The 24,077-nt window shown below is 37.5% G+C and overlaps 1 protein-coding gene across 8 annotated transcripts in view; it reads right to left on the bottom strand.

The window, feature by feature from the left end:
• The window catches only part of TMTC1 (transmembrane O-mannosyltransferase targeting cadherins 1), a 476,780-nt gene that overhangs the window by 65,812 nt on the left and 386,891 nt on the right, over window positions 1-24,077 (bottom strand). For 7 of the 8 annotated variants that reach the window (XM_039882400.1, XM_039882401.1, XM_039882395.1 and 4 more), the window contains 2 exons: window positions 18,192-18,313; window positions 5,720-5,887 (listed from right to left, as the gene is read on the bottom strand). In XM_039882400.1, the coding sequence (XP_039738334.1) occupies window positions 5,720-5,887; window positions 18,192-18,313 (290 nt within the window). The remainder of the gene's footprint in view (window positions 1-5,719; window positions 5,888-18,191; window positions 18,314-24,077) is intronic. The other variant, XM_039882399.1, reaches the window with a different exon arrangement.

Below are 24,077 nucleotides of genomic sequence, written 5' to 3'. Positions count from 1 at the left end.
AAGTAGATTAAGTGAATATCTGTATTCTGAATACTGGGATCCTCCCAGTTCCTTCTCCATGTAAAGCTCTCTGAATTCTGGGAGCCAAGACTGTACTCCCAAGGAAGAGATCTGAGGAATCCTTTCCTCTCAGTGGACGCCAACTGACCCAAGAGAAAAGATTTACAAATGCTGACATTTGGGTGCTCCCATGAAACCACCAGTTTCCTTCAAGCACTTTATGGTGAGGCCCACCAGCTGGCACACAGAGCTAGGATTTTAATACAGTGTTTAAAATGGACATTGCCCACAGTGAATTTAGTCACGGGGAAAAGATCTGGGTCGGTGTGATAGTAATGACTTGAAAACATCTAAAAACATCTAATTTCTATCCAGGAAAATTTGACTTTTCTGTCCAGAACTAAATAGTGCATGATAACAGGTAGGTTTTAAAGAAAACTTTGATTTCAGCACAAAGATAATTGGCATACTTATTGGAACTGATCCTTTCCTTTGTGTTATTAGCATAGTTGCTTTAATTTATGTTTCACCAAGGAATAGATAATTAGGCCTGTGGAAACACGGCCTTTCTGAGATCAGGGCATTGTTCAGTGATGGCAAGAGGAAGTAATAATATTCATAACATGCAAGCAGATGTGGGTGGAGTAACTGAAATCCTAAGAACACACTGCTTCTCCCATTGTTGTTTTGACCTTTATGTTCTCTCTGTTTTTTTTTCTGCTGTGTTTTTCCAGTCTCTCATTTTACAATGAACAGTTTGTAAAAGATACAAATAAACAACTGGCTAAAGGCAAAACTTTCCACATAGCTATAACTGGCCAGGTTGCTCTTCCCCCAGGGCCAGTCTCCTCAATTTGCTTTCTTGATGCTACAATTTAGTACTCCCAGCTGTTTTAACGGAAGCATGCAGCTCTACACATATTTACTCCATAAGGAAATGTAGTATTCATAAATTATATGGCTGGATCTCAAACCCTGTTAATAATTACAGTAATAGTTATGAGAAAAAGCCCTCTTTCAACTCAGGAGTAAATTAATTCATGCTCTTTGTATTTTTCCTTCACAGCCATCATTTGTAGAAGACTTGAAAAATAACAGAAATAACAAAAAGGCCACTTGGATAGGGCATTTCTCCAAATTTGTCAAATATTAATTTTCTTCGTTGGCACCAATTGACAATAGGTCAGGAGAACCATCTCCAAATTTCTGATTAGAAAACAAACATTTAAAAAAAAATGAGTAGTGTTCAGCCATGGGTTAAAGAAAAGAAAAGTGAGAAGAATATGTGGTTTTCCTCAGTTTTGACCCTGCTTTAACCCGAAGTCTTACAATGTCACATTCAGAAAGGCCGGTACTTAAGGAGTGCTCATTTTGAATCAAGCACTAAGCTAAGCTCCCATTTCTATGGATTATCTCAGTTCATCCCTTCCATAACCTAACAGAAAGGTAGTTTTAATATTCCTCCCATATTATAGATGAGGAAATTGATGCTCAGAGAGATTAAGACCTTTTTCTAAGGTTGCAGACATTATAAGTATTTGAACAGAGATTTCAACCAAGTCCAGTACATCATCAGAATCATTCCTGAAGTTGATTGATAGTTGATGCTAAATCACAAAGGTAGCACAGTATACTAGTAACATTATAATTGCACTATCACAATATTTATATCATTGGTAAGCGAATCTGGCCTTGTGGGCCACGGATGCATCAGTGTGATTACCTACCATTTTGGCATCTTTCCCAAAACAACAGAATGTGGTAGTTGCAAGAGGCTGAATGATTCACAAAGCCTAAAATATTTACTATCTGGCCCTTTAACAGGAGAATTTGCCAATCCCTAGTTTATATTCTCTGCCCTGGAAGGTCTGCTGAACTCTCTGGCTCAGCAATTCAGAGGAGGAAAGAGAACTATTTCCTACAGAAGGGGGAAGAGGATTTAGACTGTGAATTCTTAATAGGTGGTCTACAGATCACTTAAACAGGTTGTATGGGGTTCATAGAGATCCTGAAATGAATGCAAAAAAATATGGCGTCTGTGTGTTTCTGGGTGTTTCCAGGTGTTTCAAAGATTAGGGGTGTGAGGTGTGGAGATTTTATCAAATTGTGATGATAGAGTATTATTTACTACAAACAAATGTAAGATTTGGGGCTGTTGCTGGACACATCTGGAGCTATGCAGTTACCTTCTTCTTAGGTTAGGATATTGGAATAGTTTATTTTTACAATAATTAAAGAAAACATACCATGCGGCTATGATTCTCTCCGCCCCCCTGCCCCCGCCCCAATGGGCTTCGCTTAAGTTAAAAAACATAAAGTAAAAAAAATAAGTGTGGCAAAGTTTATGTACCTTTTGGCTTTTATGCCAGATTTAGGTTCAAACCCTGGTATCTCCTCTTAACACCTATTTCAGCTTGGACAAATTAGTTTCCCTAGATCTCTGATGAGACATAAGTGCTGGGATCTTTTGGTTTTTTTGTATGTAAGATTTTCCCGATAGAAGTACAAAGCTGTGAGGGGACCCTCCATCTGTATTTCCTAAAAATACATCACGCAGCAGGATCTTTTTTGTGAGATGAGATGGAAAGGATTACACTTGACTAAAATTTGGATTTCCTACAACACAAAGGTATATCCTAAGATATTCTGTAAGACTATTCATGGTATGGACAAGTAAAACCATCCCACATAATTAGAATGGCCCCAATGAGACCATGTGTCTCAGGGATGATCAATGGGTTTATTGTTTGGAGCAGAAGAGAAAACTGAAACAGGGCCTCTGACAAGGACATCAGCTTATATAGAATCATTGCAACCTTTTCTTACTCAATTTGGCCAGCTCTTGGTTTTGGCCATTATAGGTAATGTAGGCTTTTCTCATCTTTTAATACTCAGCTCAGGCTTATAAAAGAACAGTCTTTGAAGTCCTGGGTTGGTCTTAGTTACCAGCCTGCACTTATACAGTGTCCAGCATCTACCTCTGTCTACCATTTGCTACATTATATTAAAATGTGTTAATGTGTATGATTGCCATGCAGACTTCCAGCTCCTCTAAGGACAATCAATATCTCTTTCTCTCTCTCCTCTTCCTTCTATCCGTCCATCCCTCCCTCATTCCCTCATATTCTATAACGCAGTGCAATAATTTGAAAACCTTACATAGTGTTTACCATATGCCAGACACTGTCCTATGCATCTTCCACATAATCTTTTATTCTTACACTACACTCAGGAGATAAAGACTATTATTATTCTAAATTTTAAAATAAAGAAACTAAGGCATGAAGTGGTTAAGTACCTCGCCCAAGATCCCATAGTTCTTAAATGGGGGAATTTGGAGTAGAGCCAGGAAGTCTCACTCCAGACCCCACACTCAACTACTAACCCCATCTTGCCTCATAGACTCTTGGTAAATGTTTATTCAACTGATTTGACCATTATTTAGCACAGATGAATACACACAAACATCTGGTCTTGAAGGAAAAAGAATATTCTTAAAGCCTCAGATTCTTAAAAGTATTGTCAGAACATAAATGAATTATAATCAGCAAAGTTTTTTAAAACTATCTATAGCTTTGATTTGCACATTATACAAAATTCCATTTGATCACCAAAGGTCTCTGAGGGCACAAAGTCTCTTTAAGCACATATGTGGAATGGTTGTGTTTTTGCGATCAACTGTTCACTTACTATATACTTCCATTTAAAAGAATGGAAGCTGCTGGATGTAAGCTCAATGAGCTTTTTGTTTTTCTTTTTCTTCTTTTTAACTGCTGGCATCGATTGTAGAAGGTTTGAACATTGACCTGTTATCCTTGAAATAAACTGCCGCCTGCTAAAATCTATTCCCAAAGTTGTTCTGAATAACCAATAAAAATCATTAGAAGACACAACTGTTGTTAGTACCTTTATTCAAGGAAAGGGTTTAACAGAGGGAAGAATCATAAAAAGTTTCTCATTAAGGCACTATTAGAAACAAAGAAAAAAATTAAAATAAGCCTATAGAGCCTAGGAGGATGTTATATTGCTGAACTTTAATACCCCTGTGTTTATACAGTGACCTCAGCCCTGGGTAGTAAGAGGGAACAAGTCCATTGTGCTGTGTGAGACGGTATTGAAGGTGGAGGGATATGACAGATACTGGAAAGAATCTGAAGCTCGAAAGTGAAACAAAACAATTCATTAAAAAAAATCCACACAAAATCTTACACAGCAGCAGGCCCCTCTAGTACCAATTGAAATGATGATGATGACAATGATATAGTAATAATAAATAAACTAATAAGATATACATGCCAGACTAATTTTTTCTATTAAAAGTTAAAGTGCCAAGTAGCAGAATCAGATATATTAGTTTAAAATAGTAGAAGAATGCAGTGAACATCCGTCTTATTTGTTCTTTCAGTCATTCATTTGTTCATTCACTCATTTTCGGCAGCCTGTGCCCTTCCTACAGTACTTGGATTTCCTGTGGGAAATTCCTTCTTGCCTCCCTTTGTAAAGTCTAGTAGAATCCCAAGGTACTCTCTCTGCCTGCCCTAACTTACCCAAGGGAAAGTCAGGAATTTCTTTGGCCAGATCAGTCATCTCAGTGCCATGGTGGGGACAAGGGGCAGGCATATGACCTAAGCTCAAGTTTAGCCAGAAGGACTCTGTTTTCCTAAAATTCTGATGTGAAAATTAAAAAAAAAAAAAAGTTTACCTATTCGTTCCTGTGAGAGTGCTCAAGTGCTCAAGACAGATTATCCAAACACCTGCTTCCTGTCTGCTACATGCCAGGTACTTCACCTGCCCTTCAAGTCTATGAACTTTCTTACACTCTTCCAATATTTTCCCTTTTTTTCTTTAAGTGATCTCAGTTCTGTTTTAGTTGTTTTTACCTCCAAAGAATAAGTGTTGGGTACCAGCTGACAGAGAACCAGGTAAAAAACCATATAGATGGAATTGGCCAATTGGATCCTAAATAAGGACAGAAGCTGGAAGGGGGCAAAGGCTAGGGATCCCTGGGAGTTTGGGAAAATACTGTTGGGATGCTAGTTCCAGGGGAGCCAAGGCGAAGGTCACCATGACTATGGCACTGGGGAAATAGGCTAAGTCCCAGAAACATAGCATGCTGAGCCACAGTCCCAAAGACTGTTTATGACAAGTTTAGGGCTATAGGTTGACATTGTTATATTCAGAAACAGCTTCTACACCACATAAAAACCTACCAGGAGATAAAAAAAAGTCTTTCATTTCCTTGTTCACAATCAGTGTTCAAAATAAAGCAACTAGATCACAGATCACAACTTAATATTCTAGAATATTCTAAAGAAAATATACTGCATTCTCCTCCTTCTTGCTGTGTGCATACCTTTCCCATTCACTTGTCTGAACAATGAAATTAGGCTATCGTTTCCTTGTGTTATAGCTGATTTTATAGGCCAGATTATCATTAAGACTGTCTCCATCTCAATTCACAGGCCCAAAAACCTTCCCACAAGCCTCATTCTCACTTAAATTCACTTAGCATGAGCTCTTGTAAAACATTACATATTGTTTTAAAAATCAAAGTTGAAGCTGAAAATAAAATTACATCTTCCACTTAAAAATTCACTAAAATTTTTTTTCTGGATTAATAAATATTCCAGACCCATGTTACCTCATTTGTTTGGAAAGAAATACATAAGCAGAAAAAAAAAAGAAAGAAAGGGATTTGCTTTTATTCATCTACTCATACCTGAATAGGGACTCTCTTGACAGCCAAATTTCATTCTGTTTTACAGTTTTCCAAGAGAAAAGCAACAGCAGCAGCACAGTGGACACAGTCAGGGTGGTGGCCCCACATCGATTTAGCCAAGTGCAGAGCTTGCTCAATCCATGCACAAAAAGGATGCAGTAGCCCATGCTGGAAAATAGGGTGGGAAAAGCAGGATTACTTTGGGGGTGCAATGGAGTTCCCTTGAGCATTCTAGCCCACATAATTAACTTTCAAATAAATCTTATCCTGTGACAGAGAAACAAATATGAACTCCCCTCTCACACAACATCTACATGCGAGTTTTTTTTACAGCCACACCAGCACGCTGGGCTAGTTCTTCGGCATTAATATGGAGAACAATAGGTTCATCTTGCAGGCTCAAATTGCCCGGGATTTCAGCAGCTCAGACATCATGAGAAGTCCCTCATGTTTGTTCTTGGGTCCTGAATGGACTCTCTGACCTTTACTTCCTCATGCTACTGTCCTTGTGTAACCCTATGGGCAACATGTGACCAAATTTGGATGCTGTGCTACAACAGGTCACATCATGAATTTGTGGAGACAGTACCTGAGAATTCCCTATCAGATCTTGGGAGGGATGCTGGTCACCAATGGGCAATGGTTTTGGTCTCTAGGAACTTGTCACCTAATGTGTCCCTACTCTGGCTAGTAAAAGTCCTTATGATGACGACAAATCTAACCACAGGCTGTCTTCTGAGTCATGCAGTTTGGAGCTTATCACAGACAAGCTGTATTGATATGATTCTCTTGCTGACACTGGCTCGACTTTCCAGACATGAAGAAATGCTCGTGTTACCAGAGTGGAACTTTGACTTAACGATATCATATATCTAAAAGCCTTTGGCGTGGTACATGGAACATAGTCCTTCACATCATCTACACACCCACAGGGGTGCTTCTTGCCCTGTCAACTGGCCTCAGAAAAACACTAACATTTAGTTTTATCCATCACTGTTGCGTGCATTTTAGTCAAAATCTGCTTCATTCCAAAGATGATAACTATAATTTATTACGGAATAATTTAAGAATGAAGCAAATTATGTAAAGAAATCCTATATTAGTCAGGCACTAATGCTATAAGAAGCCCAAAATTAATATAGCCCACTTACTTGTTCAATTATTTATTCTCTCTCTATTATGTGACTTGTAATATGCTGGACACTAAAAATACAATTGTGAATAAAACAGAGGCCCTGCCCTCAAAGAACTCCAGTCTAGTGAAGCAGGTTGGTTTTATAAAAGCAAACACCTGAATATTCTCATTTCTAAACACATCTCCTTTAAAAGAAACATTCTCTCCACTTTCCTTCTATTCGCTTTCTAAATGTCTGTGCTTTAGTATCAAGGGTAGAAAACAAGAGAGAAGCATTTGAAGTTCCTAACTTGGAGATCCTGTGAATCAAGTTAGAGCTCTAATTCCATACTTCAAATCTTATAAGTTGGTTGGTCTAAAAACTCTTAAAAGTTTTAAGGTTCACTGTTTGGTAAAAGGAATAACCACCCTACTCACTATTGGGGGATGATACATTCAGCCAAGGAGGACCATGCCCGGATCCCCCACCCAATCACTGAATTTGATTGCCACAAGCACCTTGCAGAGTCCTGCACATGCCAGAGCCCAGAGTCACAAGTGAAAAAACCCAAAACCCTCTTTGTACTTCTACGACTTCCCACATTTGGCCTTAAAGTTATTAAAGTTTCCTACAAACCTCAGTTCCGTAATTGACCATGCTGATGTCATTACTGGACCCTGGTGGTAGCTCAAGTCCGTGAGCCTGCTTGTCATTCGTTCCTCTAGTCCCAGCTGATCCCAGATCCTGACTGAGCAGGGTGCCTCTTTGGCCATATCAAGGCCTCCTGGGCTCTATTCTTTCATTCAACAGATATTTAATAAACACCAACTATGTACCTGACACAGTTATAGGTACCAAGGGCATATTGGTGAACAAAATGGATAATAATTCCTATTCTTGAGACACTCATGTGGGTGGAGAGAAACAGCCAATGAGCAAATAAAACACAGAGTACATCACACCAAGTATGATATATCAGGTGGAGAAAAATTAAACAAGAAAGAAAAGGAGGGAGACCAGGGTGCGGAGGAAGTTGAGGTTTCATATGGGTGCTCAGGCGAGGCCTCACTGAAAAGGTGACCTGTGAACAAAGTTCTGAAATACACAGGAGTGGGCCATGCAGACACCACATCTCCAATGTCAACCGTCTTCTTACCACTGCCTTCAAAAAGCAGCACCATGAAGTGTTAATATCTACTGAGCACATGGTATGTGCCCGGCACGTTCTGTGTGTGAGCTGGCTTCACCGTCATATCCCTGTTGGTTATTGTTATTAGTGTTTAACCCATGCAGACACTGAAGAAGAGAAGGTGAACTGATTTGCTGAATTAGGTCATGCAGCTAGTATATAGTAGAGCAAAGATATAAGGCCAGGAATTTCAGATTCCAGAGCCAACGTTCCACATGCTGCTCTGTTGCTGGAGTTTTGACTTCACTGGCTGATTCCTGTGTTCCACACACCTTATCACACAGCCTCACCTACTTTCTTCCCACCTATTCCATTCATGAAACCTCATTTGTTGTTTTCTGCCTCCATGTACGAAGCGGAGCTGCCATCTGGCAGAGTAGTGGGGAAGGAAAATGCTATGATTCCAGCGGCTCCACAGCAATGGCCTCAGAGTGGTAGAAGACAAGGAGTAACAAAGGGCAAAGACAATTTGCTATCTTATATGCTTATATGTTTGTTGAGCGCTTCCTCTATGCCAGGCATTGTGCTAAATGTTTCATGTGGGACTGTCCACAATATCTGTAGGGCCTGGGACAAGGACAGTACTGGATTTAAACATATTATCTAATTTAAAAACTTAATCCTCAGTATCTTCCATGTCATAAATGAAGAAACTAAAGCTTACAGGAATTAAATGAATTACCCACAGCCCCAAAAGCTAGTAACAGAGTCAGAGCAGAAGGCTCCTGGCCCTAACACTATGTTATAATCCAGGAGTTGGCACACTTTTTCTATAAGGGGCCAGGAAATAAATATATCAGGCATTTAAGGCCATAGGTCTCTTTCTTTTTTACTGAACTCTATCTTTGTAGCAAGAAAGCAGCCATCAACACTATGTAAACTTAGGGCACGACTATGTTCCAATAAAATTTATTTATTAAAACAGGTGGTGGGTCAGATTCCACTCACAGGACTTTTGACCCCAGCTATAATCAAAATGAATGGGAACACTGCCCATTTTCAGTCAGCACAGGCATCAATATCGAGTGATACAATAATATTTTTTGAAAGTCCTTGTATTGCATATGGTTTAAAGAAATGTTAAGCCATATAAAATAATCTCCACTTAGGTTTACAAATTTCTTAGAGAGTATCAGATTTTTAAAAACTTGAACACAACATCACAGAGATTAAGATGCTTCTGTATTATGACATCTCACCTTTAAACATCTTAGCAGTATGGGTGAGAGTTGCTCTCTCTCCATTGCTAGGGGCTGAAGTCCACTTTGAAAGTCCTCACTTTCAAAGTGGAAAGTCAATGAGGTGAGAAACTATATGCTTTTCTGGCCTCCAGGGAGATAAAACCAGACTCCAGTTTGCTCTGGTTTACCTGGTTAAGAGAAATCTGGGCTCTGACCAGAGATCTCTACACAGAGCACAAAGGAGTCAGTGAAAACCACTGACACTTGACAAATCACAATCTGGAGAACCAAGAGCCAAACTCTGGCTACTGAATGTTTGGTTCAGCTCAGTACTGAGATCTCTTTTGAAAGCATGCTTGGGAAACACCACTGCTGTCTCAAAGAATGGACCTAATTACTCATACACAGGGTTGCTCTCTCATTCACAGGTTGATGCTATCTCCAATTTTAAATATGATTTATTGACAAGTTGTTCAACAGGCTGTGCATACAATAACTAAAGACACTCGCATCTCTCCTTCATATCTTTATGATGCACGCCTAAAGGGAACTGAACAGGAAATTCAAATAAAAAATCTCTCTCCACATTAGAATAAAAAATGTTTTAAACTTTTAGTTTGAGAACTTTGTGAGTAGTCAGTCATTGTGTACTTTCTTGAACCTTGCCCAGAAGCTAAGCGATAACAGAACACTTTCCATTCTCATTCACATCAATCTAAAAAGATGACGGGATTTTTTTTTTTTTTTTACCTCTGGGCTAAGTATTTTAAGGTATTTGCTATGGCTTCACTTTAGTTTAATTATATGGAGCAAAGAGAATCTTTTTTGCTATTAAGTGAAACTGAAATTCTAACTTTTAGCAAGCTCAAACAACCCATTTGAGAGTATCTATAAATTTACCTGTAACATTAATAATACAAGACACAATCTTCCCATTTTATTACTTTAAAACTTTAATTTTAGGTATTTTGAAATGAAACATATCCTTAGTGAACTTCTTTTGATCTGCTGAATCCCCACATGGCAAATTATCTGATGGTATCATCTTATTCCAGTCTCATGGATGTTGACCCCAAATGGTTAAACAGTGAAGTCCTGTAATGCAGAGCCCAGAACAAGTGCTTGATGCTGTAACTGGGAAGCACCAGAAAGAAAGTTAATGGCGTCTCCTCAATCGGATTTAACCTGGAAGCTGCCTGCTTCTGTAAGCCGAGACTCATTAACATCTCCATTCCTGCCTTGTTCTTTTTTCATCTCAAATATTTGATGCATGGGGCAATTTCTCAGAAGATTAGATGTATTTGGATGTGAGGCTGTATTCATAGTCTAATACAATGACCCCCAAGGCATCTCTTGTACATTCCCCTAATTCCATTCCAAGGTTGTAGGGTAGGTAGGAAAGTTTTTTATATTTATTTCTCCATAAAGTACATTCCTTCTGTTCTTTTCTCAGCATACCTATGGAACAGCTATGAGAATAATTGCCGTTGCTTTCATTTTCTGAGAACCATCTAATTCTCTCTTACTTCTTTGAAGATGAGATGCTTCTTCAACCTCATAGTTCACCTACAGCTCTAAAATTGATGTGACCTCCAGTGGTAAAGAAGGCAGGACTCTGGATTCAGAAAAAAAGCCTGTTTGCATCTCAATTCTCACATTTACTGTTGTTGGACCTTGGGCAAATTATTTAAGTTCTCTAGTTCCTCATTTTCTTATTTTGTAAAAGGAAGTAAAAATTTCACACTATGCACGATATCTGATATACACTAAACAATAAATGATAATATTAATAGTATTATGCTATAATAACATTATTTTTAGGGGATTATTTTCTGCTAAATAGAGCATGAGAGAGGAAATGGCAGAGTTTGTATTCCAGGTGGAAAGAGATGTCTCTAGATCAGGGTCCTATAAATGCACTAACTTCTGAAGGTCCCTAGGACACTATTAGTTATAGTGGAAGAAAAGTGTCCTGGTACAGACTTTAAATTTGAGGGCTCACAGTGAGGGAAAAGAATTCATTGGAGAGTAAAGCATCTGGAACTGAGTTTTCTCTGCTACTCATGAGTTCTGTGGTCACAGGAGGTTTACTTGACCTCATGAAGCCTTATTTGTTTATATTACAAAGGCTTAATATTGCCTGCCTTAAAAACAGCTTAAAATACGGCTAACTTAAATGGTTGTTGTTTGAAGTAAATGAAATGAAATAATATATGTGGACATGTTCTGTAAACCGAATACAAGGTATATGTGCTTTCAAGTGCAGTGTTTATGTGTTCATGTGTTATTTAGTATGTTATGTCTTATGACATCAATAAAATGTACTCTATACCTCAATAAAAATATATGCAATTAGATCTGTAAATACACCTCAAAAAATCTACTATATCCAAGTCCCAACTGACCCAAACTGTCTAATTTGTAAGGCAGTTGTCTCTTTTAAGAAGAGCTCTCACCAAATATGCCCTTAAAACTGCAAACCTCCTTGTACAATATTGTTTGCTTCAGAAAGGTTTGATTCACACTTCACTTTTATAGAACAAAATACTACAGAAAGATATACACTTGTAGAATGTAAAAAATATGTGGCCAAGTATTTAAATTAATGTGAATTTATAGATCTCAAACACAAAAAGCACTAAGCAAATCTTCCCTTAAACCCATTTCAAATTTTTCCCTATTTTTGTGAAAGGGAATAAAATACAAAGCATAATCTTTTTGGTGAATTAATGCACAATGAGGGAGCTTTTGTATTCAACTTTGATAAGAAATAAAGCATTAACTATTTGGAAGTCCAGGCCGGTTGTTTAAGGATAGAGTACCATTTTATTCATTTTTGCAGACTGAGCACCTGGCACAGGAGAGAGGCTGCTTCGTACCTGTGGTTGAACACTGCAGTTGCCCAATTCCTGAGTATCTCCCCCATAGAGTTTGTCTGTTGGTACAGACAAACTTCTGTTCTCACAGACTGTAGCCTCCCTTAAGAGGCTGCCTGTACTATCGCCCCTTGAAGGAGGAGGTCAGATGTCGCCCTTGTTGCCAGGCCCCATTTCCTCCTGACCTATGTTCCTTGTGCTGCTCGCCCACATGAACTTCTAAGGATCACCTGTTCCTGCTGCTTATGAGGACACCCTATTATGGCACAGTAGAGGCCTCACACTGATGCCTTTGGTCCCCATTTGGGCCCTTCAGAGAGCCTGTCCCCATGGTAGATGTACTCCTTCCTTTCCTGCTTTTCCCCAGGGAATACACTTCTCCTGAAACTGAGCAGACCTAGGTGGTCCCATGACAAAATCTTTGTTTATGATCTTAAATGCTGAAATCAAGGTTATTCTGAATCACAAAACAGTTGATCTTTAGAGTGGAAAAGGACCTTAGAGATCACATAGCAGTATTTACTAAAGTTTTAGATTTTCCACACCCCTAAAACTTCCAAAAAAGGACAGTTGGGCAGAAGAGAAACTGACAGAAGGTTGTGTGCCTCTGCTGTTCTCAGTAGTTCTTGGGAACTCTTGAGCAAGGTCAACCTTCTGGTTTTACAGATAAGAAAATTATTTCCCCAAGACTGCCAGGCAGTGGGGACAGATTGGGCTGTGCTGATTCCTACCCAGTATAGTCTTCTTCCTACTGGATTTGCTAAAGTAAGTTTTTGTTAATATTGAAAAAAAAAATTCTCTGCTATTTTTAAAATTGGAAAATTTTTGATTCACTCTTAATCTTCACTCTCTTCCAGTAACTCTGAAGAAATATAAGTATAGATGGCTCATCAGAAGGGGTCCTCAATATCAGATAACAGTAGTAGTGTTACTTCAGAGAACATTTTTCATTTTGCGTCCTGAGAAATAAATATTGCACTTTTGTTCCAATAGTAACCTGTGTAAAATTTAAAATTCCATTTCAGATTGATAGGTATGATTCGAAGATTGTTTTCAAAACTAAAAATAAACAGGTTGTCTTTTTCCCAATTTTCCATGTCTAATCTGTCCATAGGATCAGGGACTATACAATTCAAATGGTATCTCTTTCTAAGAGCAGAACAATTCTTAAAAATTTTTCTTTCTTCCCTCAAATACATGTTATCTAACTTCTCCTTCTGTGGTCTCAAATGTTCTTGATCAGTTCTACCCACAGTATTGTTTCTGCCTTCGCTTATTCCTGCCTATTCTTTTCCTCTCTCCACTCATTCCTGTTTTCTTAAAGTAGCATAGGAATTTGCTCTTTTGCACTGAACTGAATTCATCACCTTTAACCTGGCATGTGAATGGATATGTGAAACCATTCTATGACTTTATTTGAGTGCTCTCAACAACTATTTCTGCTTTGCTCATTCTAAAAAATTTTGGAATTGAAGAATCTAATGTAGTTTTTATAAAATACAAAAAAAAAAGGTACAATAAAATTATGTGCCTCTTCTGAGATAAGACTAAGAGATCAAAACTTCTGTGAAAGAATGATTTAAGTCCCAAATTCTACTGTGTGCTCAAAAAGAACATCGACAAAATTGGTATTTATCACCAATTTCTTTTGGTGGTAATACTCTGACCCTAAAACCATGCAGTGCTAAATAGACGGCCTATTTCTGTTCTTTTTATCCACAGATTTCAAAGTACAAGTTAGAGGAAAGTGATATTTTCAGTCTTTTCTAGCTTAACATGGAAGGAGAACAGAAGCCCAAAGATTTCATTGACTTGCCCATTATTAGGCATAAAGGCAGAAGATGAAAGAGCACTGTTGGTCTGATTCATTCTGGGCTTTTCTTATAAAATGGCCAAATCAGCTCCAGTGAGGGTGAAGATGATGAGACTCACCAAGGCTCCAGTGAGGGTGGACATGACTTCTGTGGTGTTCATGAATGACATTCGAAGGCCAGCAGTTGGCTCCATAATAACTTGAGACATTTCATGAGTAGGAAGTTCACTATCCTCAGAAGAATTACCTAGTAATTGAGCTCTTTACTTCATTTCCTATTGTTTGCTAAAGTTGAAATGACACAGAATTTCTGCATGATGGAATACAGATGATGACCTGTATTTCCTGGAATGCTATTGAATATGTGTGTATATGTTTTCCTCAGAGCAATAGGAACTGATGCTGTAGAAAACGAATGTTTCTTGTCAAGGTCAATAATGGAAAGTGAGTCATGCAGAGAAAATTCTTATCCGTATTAAAGTCTTGGGACGTGTCCTTCACTATCACCAAAGCCAGTGTGTAGGTTTATTAAATGCAACAGGCATAATCCACAGCTCTGGCACCATCCAAGGGAAGCCTGCAGCATCTGTAAAATTCTCTGTGGCCCTGAAGAAGATTTTAGCAGTTTTTTGCCCAATTCTCTACCATTCTCCACTGAGACGGGGTGGCTGGTCATTGCTGGGTAAAATAGAGACTTCTTCTGAACAAAGTCTCCATTTTCATAGAAAACTGTCAATAATTATGAACTGTCTCTGATGAAGTCATTGGAAATTCTCTAAATCCATAGCATAGAAGTTTCTCCACATAAGCTTTCATTTCTTGCTAACTCTAAACCTCCTCAGTTGTACAATTTTAGATAAAAATGAAATCAAATGCCATAAGTAAAACAGCTCTACTACAGTGTTAGTGACTATGATGACTGTGAAGAAATATTGGGGTCCTTTAGAGGTACAACATCTCACTCAAAAATTCCTAGGTTTTTTCCAATCCTAGCTTCTTCAAATCTGAGTTTAACTCTCAGATTTGTACTCAGAGCTGTGGACCCAGCCTAGTGATCTGACCTCTTCATCAGAACTCAGAACTACCTCTACGGGGCCAGAAGAACACCTCCACCTCCCTGTTACATGGCTTTGGCACCTGCAGAGACTATAGCTCTGAAGGGGGAAGGTGGCCTGGCTGGGCACAGTGATGATATGGATATTAATACAGGAGATTCTGGGCAATAAAGAGAAGTCCTTGGAAAATGATGATTTAGTGCCAACACTGCAGTGCATGGATGCAGGAAATTGGAGGGGAAAGGACAGTCATCTTTTTAATGAAGATCAGCTTACTGAAAGTAATTTTGGATGACTCTGCACCAAGTTTGCCAAGTACAGCAAAATCCAAATTGCTTCTGAGAGGCAGGCAATTTCTCTTGGTACTATTGGTATTTTCTTCATCTTCAGAACTTTTATTTTAGTCCAAATCAGCTTATTCCTAGTAGAAAAAGAGCAGGGACACTTCTTTGTCTATTTTAGAGAAAATAAAATGAAGTCAAGAAAGGTCTACTTAAGATATGGCAGCATAGGAAGAACCAGAGCTGGCATGATTTTGTGGGGGTTCAGAGGATACATCTACCTGGGTGAGAGGAACCCCTTACTCTAAATAAGATAATTCACAAATGGTTGATGACAATATTATGGACTTCTATAATTTTTACCTAAGATTCTCTTCCAGAAAAATAACATTTTAAACTCTTGTTCTTCACAAATTGTTCTCTCGTACCGAGATTAGAAAAGCGTGTTACACATGCAATTCTTTGTCACCCAGGACCCCAGACTCCTGATGATTTAGATTGTAGGACTCTTGGAAGTATCGAGTCCTGATTCCCAAATGGAATTGAGCTGAAAGTACTTTACTAAGTACATATTTTCTCCTTCTACTTTAATTGAAAAGAATATTAAGATGCTACTATCAGAGAAATAATATATTCTGGAAGGTGAGCAATAAGCCAGTAGACAAGGATCTGCATTCCAGCTCTGCCATTCACTAGCTATGTCACCTGGAGCAGGGTACTTAACTTCTCAGAGCTCAGGCTCTATTTTTGTAAAACAGGGAGAATGGTATCGGCTACTTCAGGAAGCTGATATCAATAATGATAATAATCATAATAATAATACTTGATATTTATTGACCATATATAATACAAAACACTTTTTTAAGTAGTATTTTATTCCAAAATTTCACAAAGAATTCAAGTGTCTAATTGTAACAACAGAAGGCACTGATACTCATTCGCATCTTTGAGATGATTTTCTGATACCTACCTCTATCACAACCGTAGTTCAAAACAACTTTTTATAAAGTTTCAGCTGTTTCAGATATCAATTTTGATACAAGATTTGATGTGCTATTAAATGGCTAGGTATCAAAATCCTACTTCCTTTTCTTTTTCTTTCATAGAAAGAAGATAGGGAATGTGCCTATCAAAAATCAGTTTCTCTATGAAGTTGAGAGTTTAGGGCAGTTGTCTCACACTTTCTAAGTTTTTAATACGATCATCTCATTTAACATTCACGATATCTCATTGAGTTGGGTGCTATTATCTTCATTTTATACAGTTGAGGAAACTGAGGCTTTTCATGCTCATGTTTAAGCCAGAATTGCAAGACAAGGCCTCTGACTTCAGGGACATGCTGTGAACTACCACATACAGTGTGAATTAATTGATGTAAAAAATATAACATGCTTAGCATGGTGGCTGACATACAAAAAATATTTCGATACATTTAATGTTAAAATAGTATTGATAAGAATATTACTATTTTAAAGACAATATTAAGATCTGTTAAATTCTTACAGTGAAAGATGTCACTTTGTTAATTCTTCGAGGGAAGAAACTGAGATGCACTTATTTTTGTAGCCTCAGATTCAAGTACAGCATGCCTGGCCTGCAATATCTGTTCTACGTATATCTACGAACAGTGCTCTATGAATATCTGTTGATGAAATGGAAAATGAATTTTGATTCCACTTGGAATCTGAGAAAATCTGATTGAAGTTATTTTCAATTGATCTAGATGTCCTCTTTAGTCTTTCATATTCCTTATTATTGGCCTCATAAGCTGTTATTTTAAAGCAATACAGGATACAAAAAATGTGTGTTGTATTTTTGTCTTTATCAAATAGTATTTGCCAAGAAATAATCTCCTTCCTAAATTGTACCAAAGACACATACAGAAAATTAAGGGCTGCTCTTTCCTTAACCAAGTCAAAACAGGATGCTGCAAAGTCTGAAGAAAGCTGTTAGGTACTTGGTTTGGGAGGAAATAACAGGTTATAAAATTCATTTCTAGTTATATGTATTTTTAAACTTCTAACTCAATAGCAATAAAACTGTTGTATTGATACTTTAATTTTATTTTAATTAAATTAACTTAAAATTCTAACTTGGTATCGATAATTAAAAAATAATAATTTCCTTATAATATTTTGGTTTATGATACTGCCTTTTAGGAAAATTCATTCTTATATACCATTCATAAAGTTACTTAATTTTAGGGCGTTTACTAAAATCTCTATTAAAAATGAGAAAACTTGGGTGCAAGTGTTCATGTCTTGCTCGAAATCACACAACGGATAAATGGCAGAACCATTTCAGGAATATATCCAAGCATCTGAAAAGAAATGTGGTCTTGGAATGATGACATTGAAGAAGACAAGAAAACAGACAAGCTTCAACAGAGTTCAAATATTCAGAGCTAAATGTCATTACATAATCACACACATCTGAGTGCACTTTTAATTTTTAACCATTTTTTTCCTCAAGGACAAATTTTCTTGAGATCATTCCTATTTTTAAATTAAAAAATAAAGAAAGAAAAAGATGGACAGAGGAAAAAGAAAGAAGATAGAAGTTAATTACAATCATGCTACTTAACATAATTGATAATTTTAAGTAAATCAACAAAATATTTCTAGAGAATGACTATAATTATATTTAATAAAACATAGATATTTAGAAACAAATATTGTGGCAAATGATTGCTGCTTAAATCATGAATATATTCCAATCAATGTTTCACATTTAATTGTCCAGGTTTCAACTGGACGTTAGCCATTGTAAACTAGAGTGAATGAGTGCAAACTTGTGCTCATTCAACCTTCTCTGTGGCCTCAGCCTTTTAAAGCTGAGGTAATAAGCACCTTGGCTCCACAAGGATCTCATTGCTATACACCAAAGCACTGTCTCTCTGGAACTATCAGTGTTGGTGACAGAGAGCAGGTCTCATAAAGAGGAACTCATGAACAGTAATTACCTTGGCATGTAAAGGACTCTCTCAGCCACCACAAAACCCACCCTGAAGAAGAGATTGCTGGCTGGAATGAACGGGAAAACCAGGAACAACAAGCCCACTAAAACTTCCTTGTGCTCCAGTCTCTGAAACACACAATAGTGAAGGACAAATTAATTTTGGTTTAATTCTACTTCAGTCAGCATTTAACCATCTCTTTCGTTTTCAAGTTCTCATGGAAAGAATGAATAAATTAGACCAATGATCAGTGTGTTGAATTTATTAGAGAAAGCCCTCAGGCTAAAACCTCTGGCATGTCAAAATATTCACAAGTACCCAAAACACATTCGCCACCCGGAAGCATCTGATATTCATATAATATGATCAGTGTCCATTACTCTTTGTTCTGGGCTATTTGGTTCTAGCTCTGCTTCTTGGTCTTGGTCCCTTTCAGAATCCCCGTCACCCTAGGCGACTCATTTCCAGGGAGCAAAGCAACAGATAGACTCAAGCTCACTAAGGCATCATGTAAAATTAAATGTCATCCCCAAAATAGAGTATATGAAACACACATGCCACCGCCACCAAGAGAAGCAGGGCCTAGAATAAAAAAATTAAATGCCAATGGTAAAATTTGGGGCACCAAGCTAAGGAGTTTTTAGGAGTTTCGAATTAAGCCAAGTAACTATTTATCCCATGAAACTTTTTGGAATCAAAATTCATTACAATAATAACTCTTTAAATTGACAAAGCATTTTTCTGTAATATTGTACATATTAATTTGTAAAGATTTTTCTGTCACTTTTAGTTCACAGAAAAAAATTCTGTTTATTACTAATAACATGGTATAATGGACACTGAAAAGAGTAGTTTGTATTTCCATGAGTATATACAACTTGAACACATTTGAAGAGAGGCCTATTTAAAATAAACCCTAATGTATTGAGTGGTATTTTTTCTTTAAAAAATTTTTTTAAAAACCAAGAACTTTCCATATTACAGTTTTAAAAGTTTCTTATGAACATTTTAGATAGTTTATTACTTTTAATAATTGTAAAAGACTAAATAAAAGAATTTCAAAAATATAAATAAGACATCCTAATATAAACTACTAATACTTTAAGTTTACAAAGTAAAAGATTTTAAAAATCTTGAGATATTTGTTGCCTGGATTTTATTAAAATCTTTATTTATTTTTTGACTACAACATATAGAGTAATAAAATTTCTGAGAGGAATTCCATATGAATAAATGTAATTTGGACAATTTCCCTTAAGTAGTTAATGGTCTGTAAGTAATGACCTCAATTTTTACCTAAAGGAACCGTACTCTTTAGAATTAAAAGATGAAAGAAAAAGAGAAAAAAGTTTGTATAATAAGCCTTCAACTCTAATGGATGCAATAATGTTATATTTCTATGATCCTGTAAAACTGAGAAAAAATAGGTGAGAAAAGTAGTAAGTTCATTATATTTAAAAGCTGCAAGTTATCTTTGTAATTTAGATTATACTTTGAGTTTACAAAGTACATTTCAGTTCAAGAACTTAAAGTTTACATAATTAAAAAAGAATAAACACCTTCATAAAAATCTTATGACATCAAGAGCAAGTATTTCTTGCTAAAATTAAAAATAAATCCCAGAGAATGAGTGTCTTGTCCAGTGTTCCTCATGAACTCAATGCTTACTATTCAATATGAAGTTGATGTTCAATTCTTATAGGTGCACTTTCATTTTTTGAAGGTAATTGAATACTTCTTTCAACTTTTCAAAGCTTAAAACTTTTTACAAAAAAAAAATTCACCTGTCTTCTCTTAGAAATTTCTAAAGAAAATTTAATACTTCTTATATGTTAATCCTACAGAATTAAAAGGAATAATGTTAGAAACAGAACACCAACTGGGCCATTCTCCACATCCCTAGCTAGTATTTTATCTCCCAAGCCACCTCCCTGCCCCTCATCTCAGTTATTAAAGAGCCCTCACTAGGGATCTGAATGAGGCATTGCCTTCACACTTCCAATATCACCACTTCCCATCTGACCAAAGGCCATCTTCCTTACTGTGGTGGGCATATGTTTAAGTCCTTTACTCAACAGAACTGTTGAGTGCTTCACCTGCCATTAGGTTGGGAGAAGGCAGGCATCAGGTGACAGGAGTCACCCAGTTCTGTGCCTGCCTCCCTCCTCATTCACTGAGCCCCTGAAGTGGGCAGGATCTCTATCATGCTCACCACTTCAGGCCCCAAGAACAGTATTTATTTCCTTCATGGGGATCATCCTAGTTGTGATGACATATTTATCTGTCTGTTTACTGTCTTAAGTGTCTCCACTAAGACTGTAAACTCCATTAGGGCAGGGAGCTGGCCAATTGTGTTCACTGGTTCATGGTTTATGCTTAGCTCAGTGCCTCCTGGCACTTAGTGGATGCTCGGAAACATTAGCTGAATAAATCAATAAGTGAAACAATGTACCAGGCGAGAGAGAAAATTGGATGTGAGAAGGAAAGAAGGTAGAGAGGGTTTTCTAATAGAGGTGACAATCTGGTTTGAAAAATGAGTGAATTCTTGCAAGGCAAATTTTATGGTGGTTGTGATGGGAGGTAGTCACAGCTAGGCAAATTCCAGAATATACAAAGCAGGGTAAAACCGTACATGTTGGTGGATGACAAATCATGAAGGTTTTGTATGCCCTGTGTGGAGCTGACCTTCACCTAGAGGCAACAGGGAGCTACATGTAATAGAAAGAAAAGCAAGTTGGTGTCCAGGAGTTGATATCTAGATTCAAGTTGTGGCCCTGCCACCAATGCACTATTAGTCACCTTGAGGGCCATGTAATTAGCCCTCCCATGCCTAAACTATAAAATGAGACAGGTGAGACTCACGGCTCAGAGGGCTGGATCATCACAAAAATTTCTTGATCAACGAAAGTCCACAGTATTGTAGTTGTGAGTCGTAGGTTTAGAGGCTACCACTCCTTAGTGCTCCCTTTTGTGTTTTTCTTTGTTTTTAAAATATTCGACTGAAGACTGGCACTGCACCCAAACTCAATGAAGTTTTATTATTTTATTTTGAGAAAAATAATATTCATGAAAAAATTCTTTATTCTCAAATTAAATTCATGATTATATCCTTTGTCTTCCCTCCTCCTCATTCAGTCAAGAGAGATAGAAAATATTCAAAATCATATTTCTTTAAACTGTCAGTTGATGAGCCAAGCAGAAAGTTAGGGAAAAAAAAATATGTCATGGATGTGGATGGATTTCCTAGAATGAGAAAGACTGGGAGGGAATCCAAGTTTGCATCCTGTGGATCAGAGATTTGATAATATTGCCTAAATAATTTATAGCTTATTTCAGCCTAATAGAGTCAGATGAAATGCAAATAAAATATGAGTGGGGGACAAAAAGAAAATCTGTGGCATTTTCCAAAGTATACGAAGTGCATTTATTCTAGAAAAAGAAGCAAATAGAATTTGCTTATTCCAAATTACACTGTGGGGTGAAAAGACATGAAAATTAAAAGAGCTAATAATATAGCCATTAATAATACATGTTATTTATCTGATTAACTGTGTAACTTCAGACAAATTAATTTAATTCTCTGAGCTTTAATTTGGTGATCAGTTAAACAGAAGAAAGAGCACTGATAGCTATTGTATTTGTAGGAAAAATGTGTGAGAGAATCACTATAATAATGTTAGTTTTGATTTTATTTCTCGCTTAGGAGGATTCAAAGAAACAGCTCCCTAGGTTAGAAGGGGTAAAAATCTCTTAACACTCCTCTTAAGGGTCCCAGAGAGTCTCTCAGCTGCTATCAGCACAGCAATGTATCTGACCAAGTAGCTAAAGTTTTTCTCAGAACCGTTAATTACCTCTAAAGAAATCTAGCTCTATAATTCAAGTCTAGCCTGGTAGCTATGGTTTATCCCCTTCCCTTATAACTCCCAGTTCACCTTGCAAAGCACTGGTCACAGAGGAGGACACATACATAAACAAACACACACACACATACACACAGACTTAGATATATACACATGTACTGTGGACAGCATTATGTGGTCATGAGAAGAGGACTCCGCCCTGTCCCACTTAACACAGACAACATCCACTGCAGGCAGTTCCCTTCCAGAGAGCCAGAGAAGAGACCTCATTATAGTAATTATCATCATTATTACTATTATCATATTCTCCCTTACCTCTAAACAGGTTTCAGATAAAGTGTACAGTGCATTTAGAGTGTAAGCACGTTCTCATAGTTCTACGTACAGCGCAGTTCGATCCTAAGATATATTCGGCAGCTCTAGGCCCTAGCTGTCTGTGTCCTATTTATCAATCCAGGGAAGCTGATGGCAGCAAAGCTCTTCAGACCTAGGAGTAAGGCATTTGCCAAGCTGACAACTGGCATGGCTGCTTTCTTATTAGGCCCTTCTTTTGTATCTGTTTATAGGTCTACTTCCTCCATTAGACTATGCATTCCTCGACAGGAATCACCATTGAGCTGGGCAGTGAGCTTGGTTTATCCTCTGGCTTAGTGACTCCCAAATTTTAACCCTGCAATCTGTGTAAGTTTAAATAAATTCTAATTTAATCTTCACAACAACTCTGTGGAAGATTTACTCCTGTTGCAAACTCTCATATGTGTTAGACCTTTGGGTCCTTCACAAATATCTGTAATTACAATCAGCAAAATTGCCAGAAGGTTATTGTATTACCTTTAGAAATAGTCTTCAATAGAAGTCTTCAATACAATAGAAGGTTATTGTATTACCTTTTGAAATAGTTATCTATTACCATTAGAAACAGTCTTCAAGGCTGCACAAATCTATAGGTGTACTTCCTGCAAAACTTGAGGACCTGGGCTCTTGCTGTGCTGCTTTTGTACATTTTAAGAAATTTTCTGTGGTCCAACACCCCTATTGCTGTCCACATGAAATACATCAGTGAGTCTCCATTTGAGCAAATCAGAGGCTCAGGTTTGTTTAAAATATCCTGAACTTTGAAAATGCAAAGGCCTTAGATACTCTCAAGACTGATAATAATACAGAATCCATCAAATAGATGGAGAACTGGTCTCAAAACACTAACTCAGAAGCCAAACAGGATGCTTTCAATACCAGAAAGTGAAGTGCCAAACTGGAGAAAGAAGGACAGAATGAGTTGGGTTGTTTGGGGCAATAGGATTCTGTCTGAGCTTTGCATAAATGTTCCTTGAACTTATTCCCTCTGGGCTGCTCTGTCGTCTACCTGATCTTTACTGTTGTCTGTGTTTTTCTTCGAATTTTATATCTCCTCCTTCTTCTACCCCTGTCTGGTGCTGGTTCAGTTTGCCTATCTACAGGCATAGTTCCTATCTGGGGCTCTTCTCCATAATTATAGCTCTCACCTGGTACTGGTGACAAGCCATCTGTTGGGTGTCATTTTGCATGTTGGCTCCACTAACCCTACCCACAACACTGAACATGGTCTCTTCATAAACTTTTCAATCATCCCATTGGCTGCACCATGTGTTTCATGCCAGGACACTGACTGATAGTTTAGCTCAGAGTGAGAGTATGGGGATGGAAGCAGAGATGTGAACTCCAAAGAAGGGACAGAACTCGGGCCCTTGTGAGCTGACAGGAGCTGGCTCTAGCCCACTCTTGACTGGATTCTATCCTTACACTGTTGTATGTCCATTCTGTTTCAGCCCTTGGATGACCCACCCTTTTTAAGGCCATTGTGATTACAGAAAAATTTTAATGTTGTATAAAAACATTAAAGACAAATACCAATGTGAGAGAGATTTTTATCTGGTAAATGAGATTGAGACCAATCTCTCGAGAGTTGGAGAAGAGGAAGTCTTGAACTTGTACTTCTATTGTGATATGAAATGCAACAGATTACTTCTTAGGACTCAAATAAGATCTATAATCT

The sequence above is a fragment of the Pteropus medius genome, unplaced genomic scaffold (genome assembly GCF_902729225.1).
Source record: "Pteropus medius unplaced genomic scaffold, Ma_sr-lr_union100, whole genome shotgun sequence".
NCBI lineage: Eukaryota > Metazoa > Chordata > Mammalia > Chiroptera > Pteropodidae > Pteropus > Pteropus medius.
This window is presented reverse-complemented; position numbering and strand designations above follow the sequence as displayed.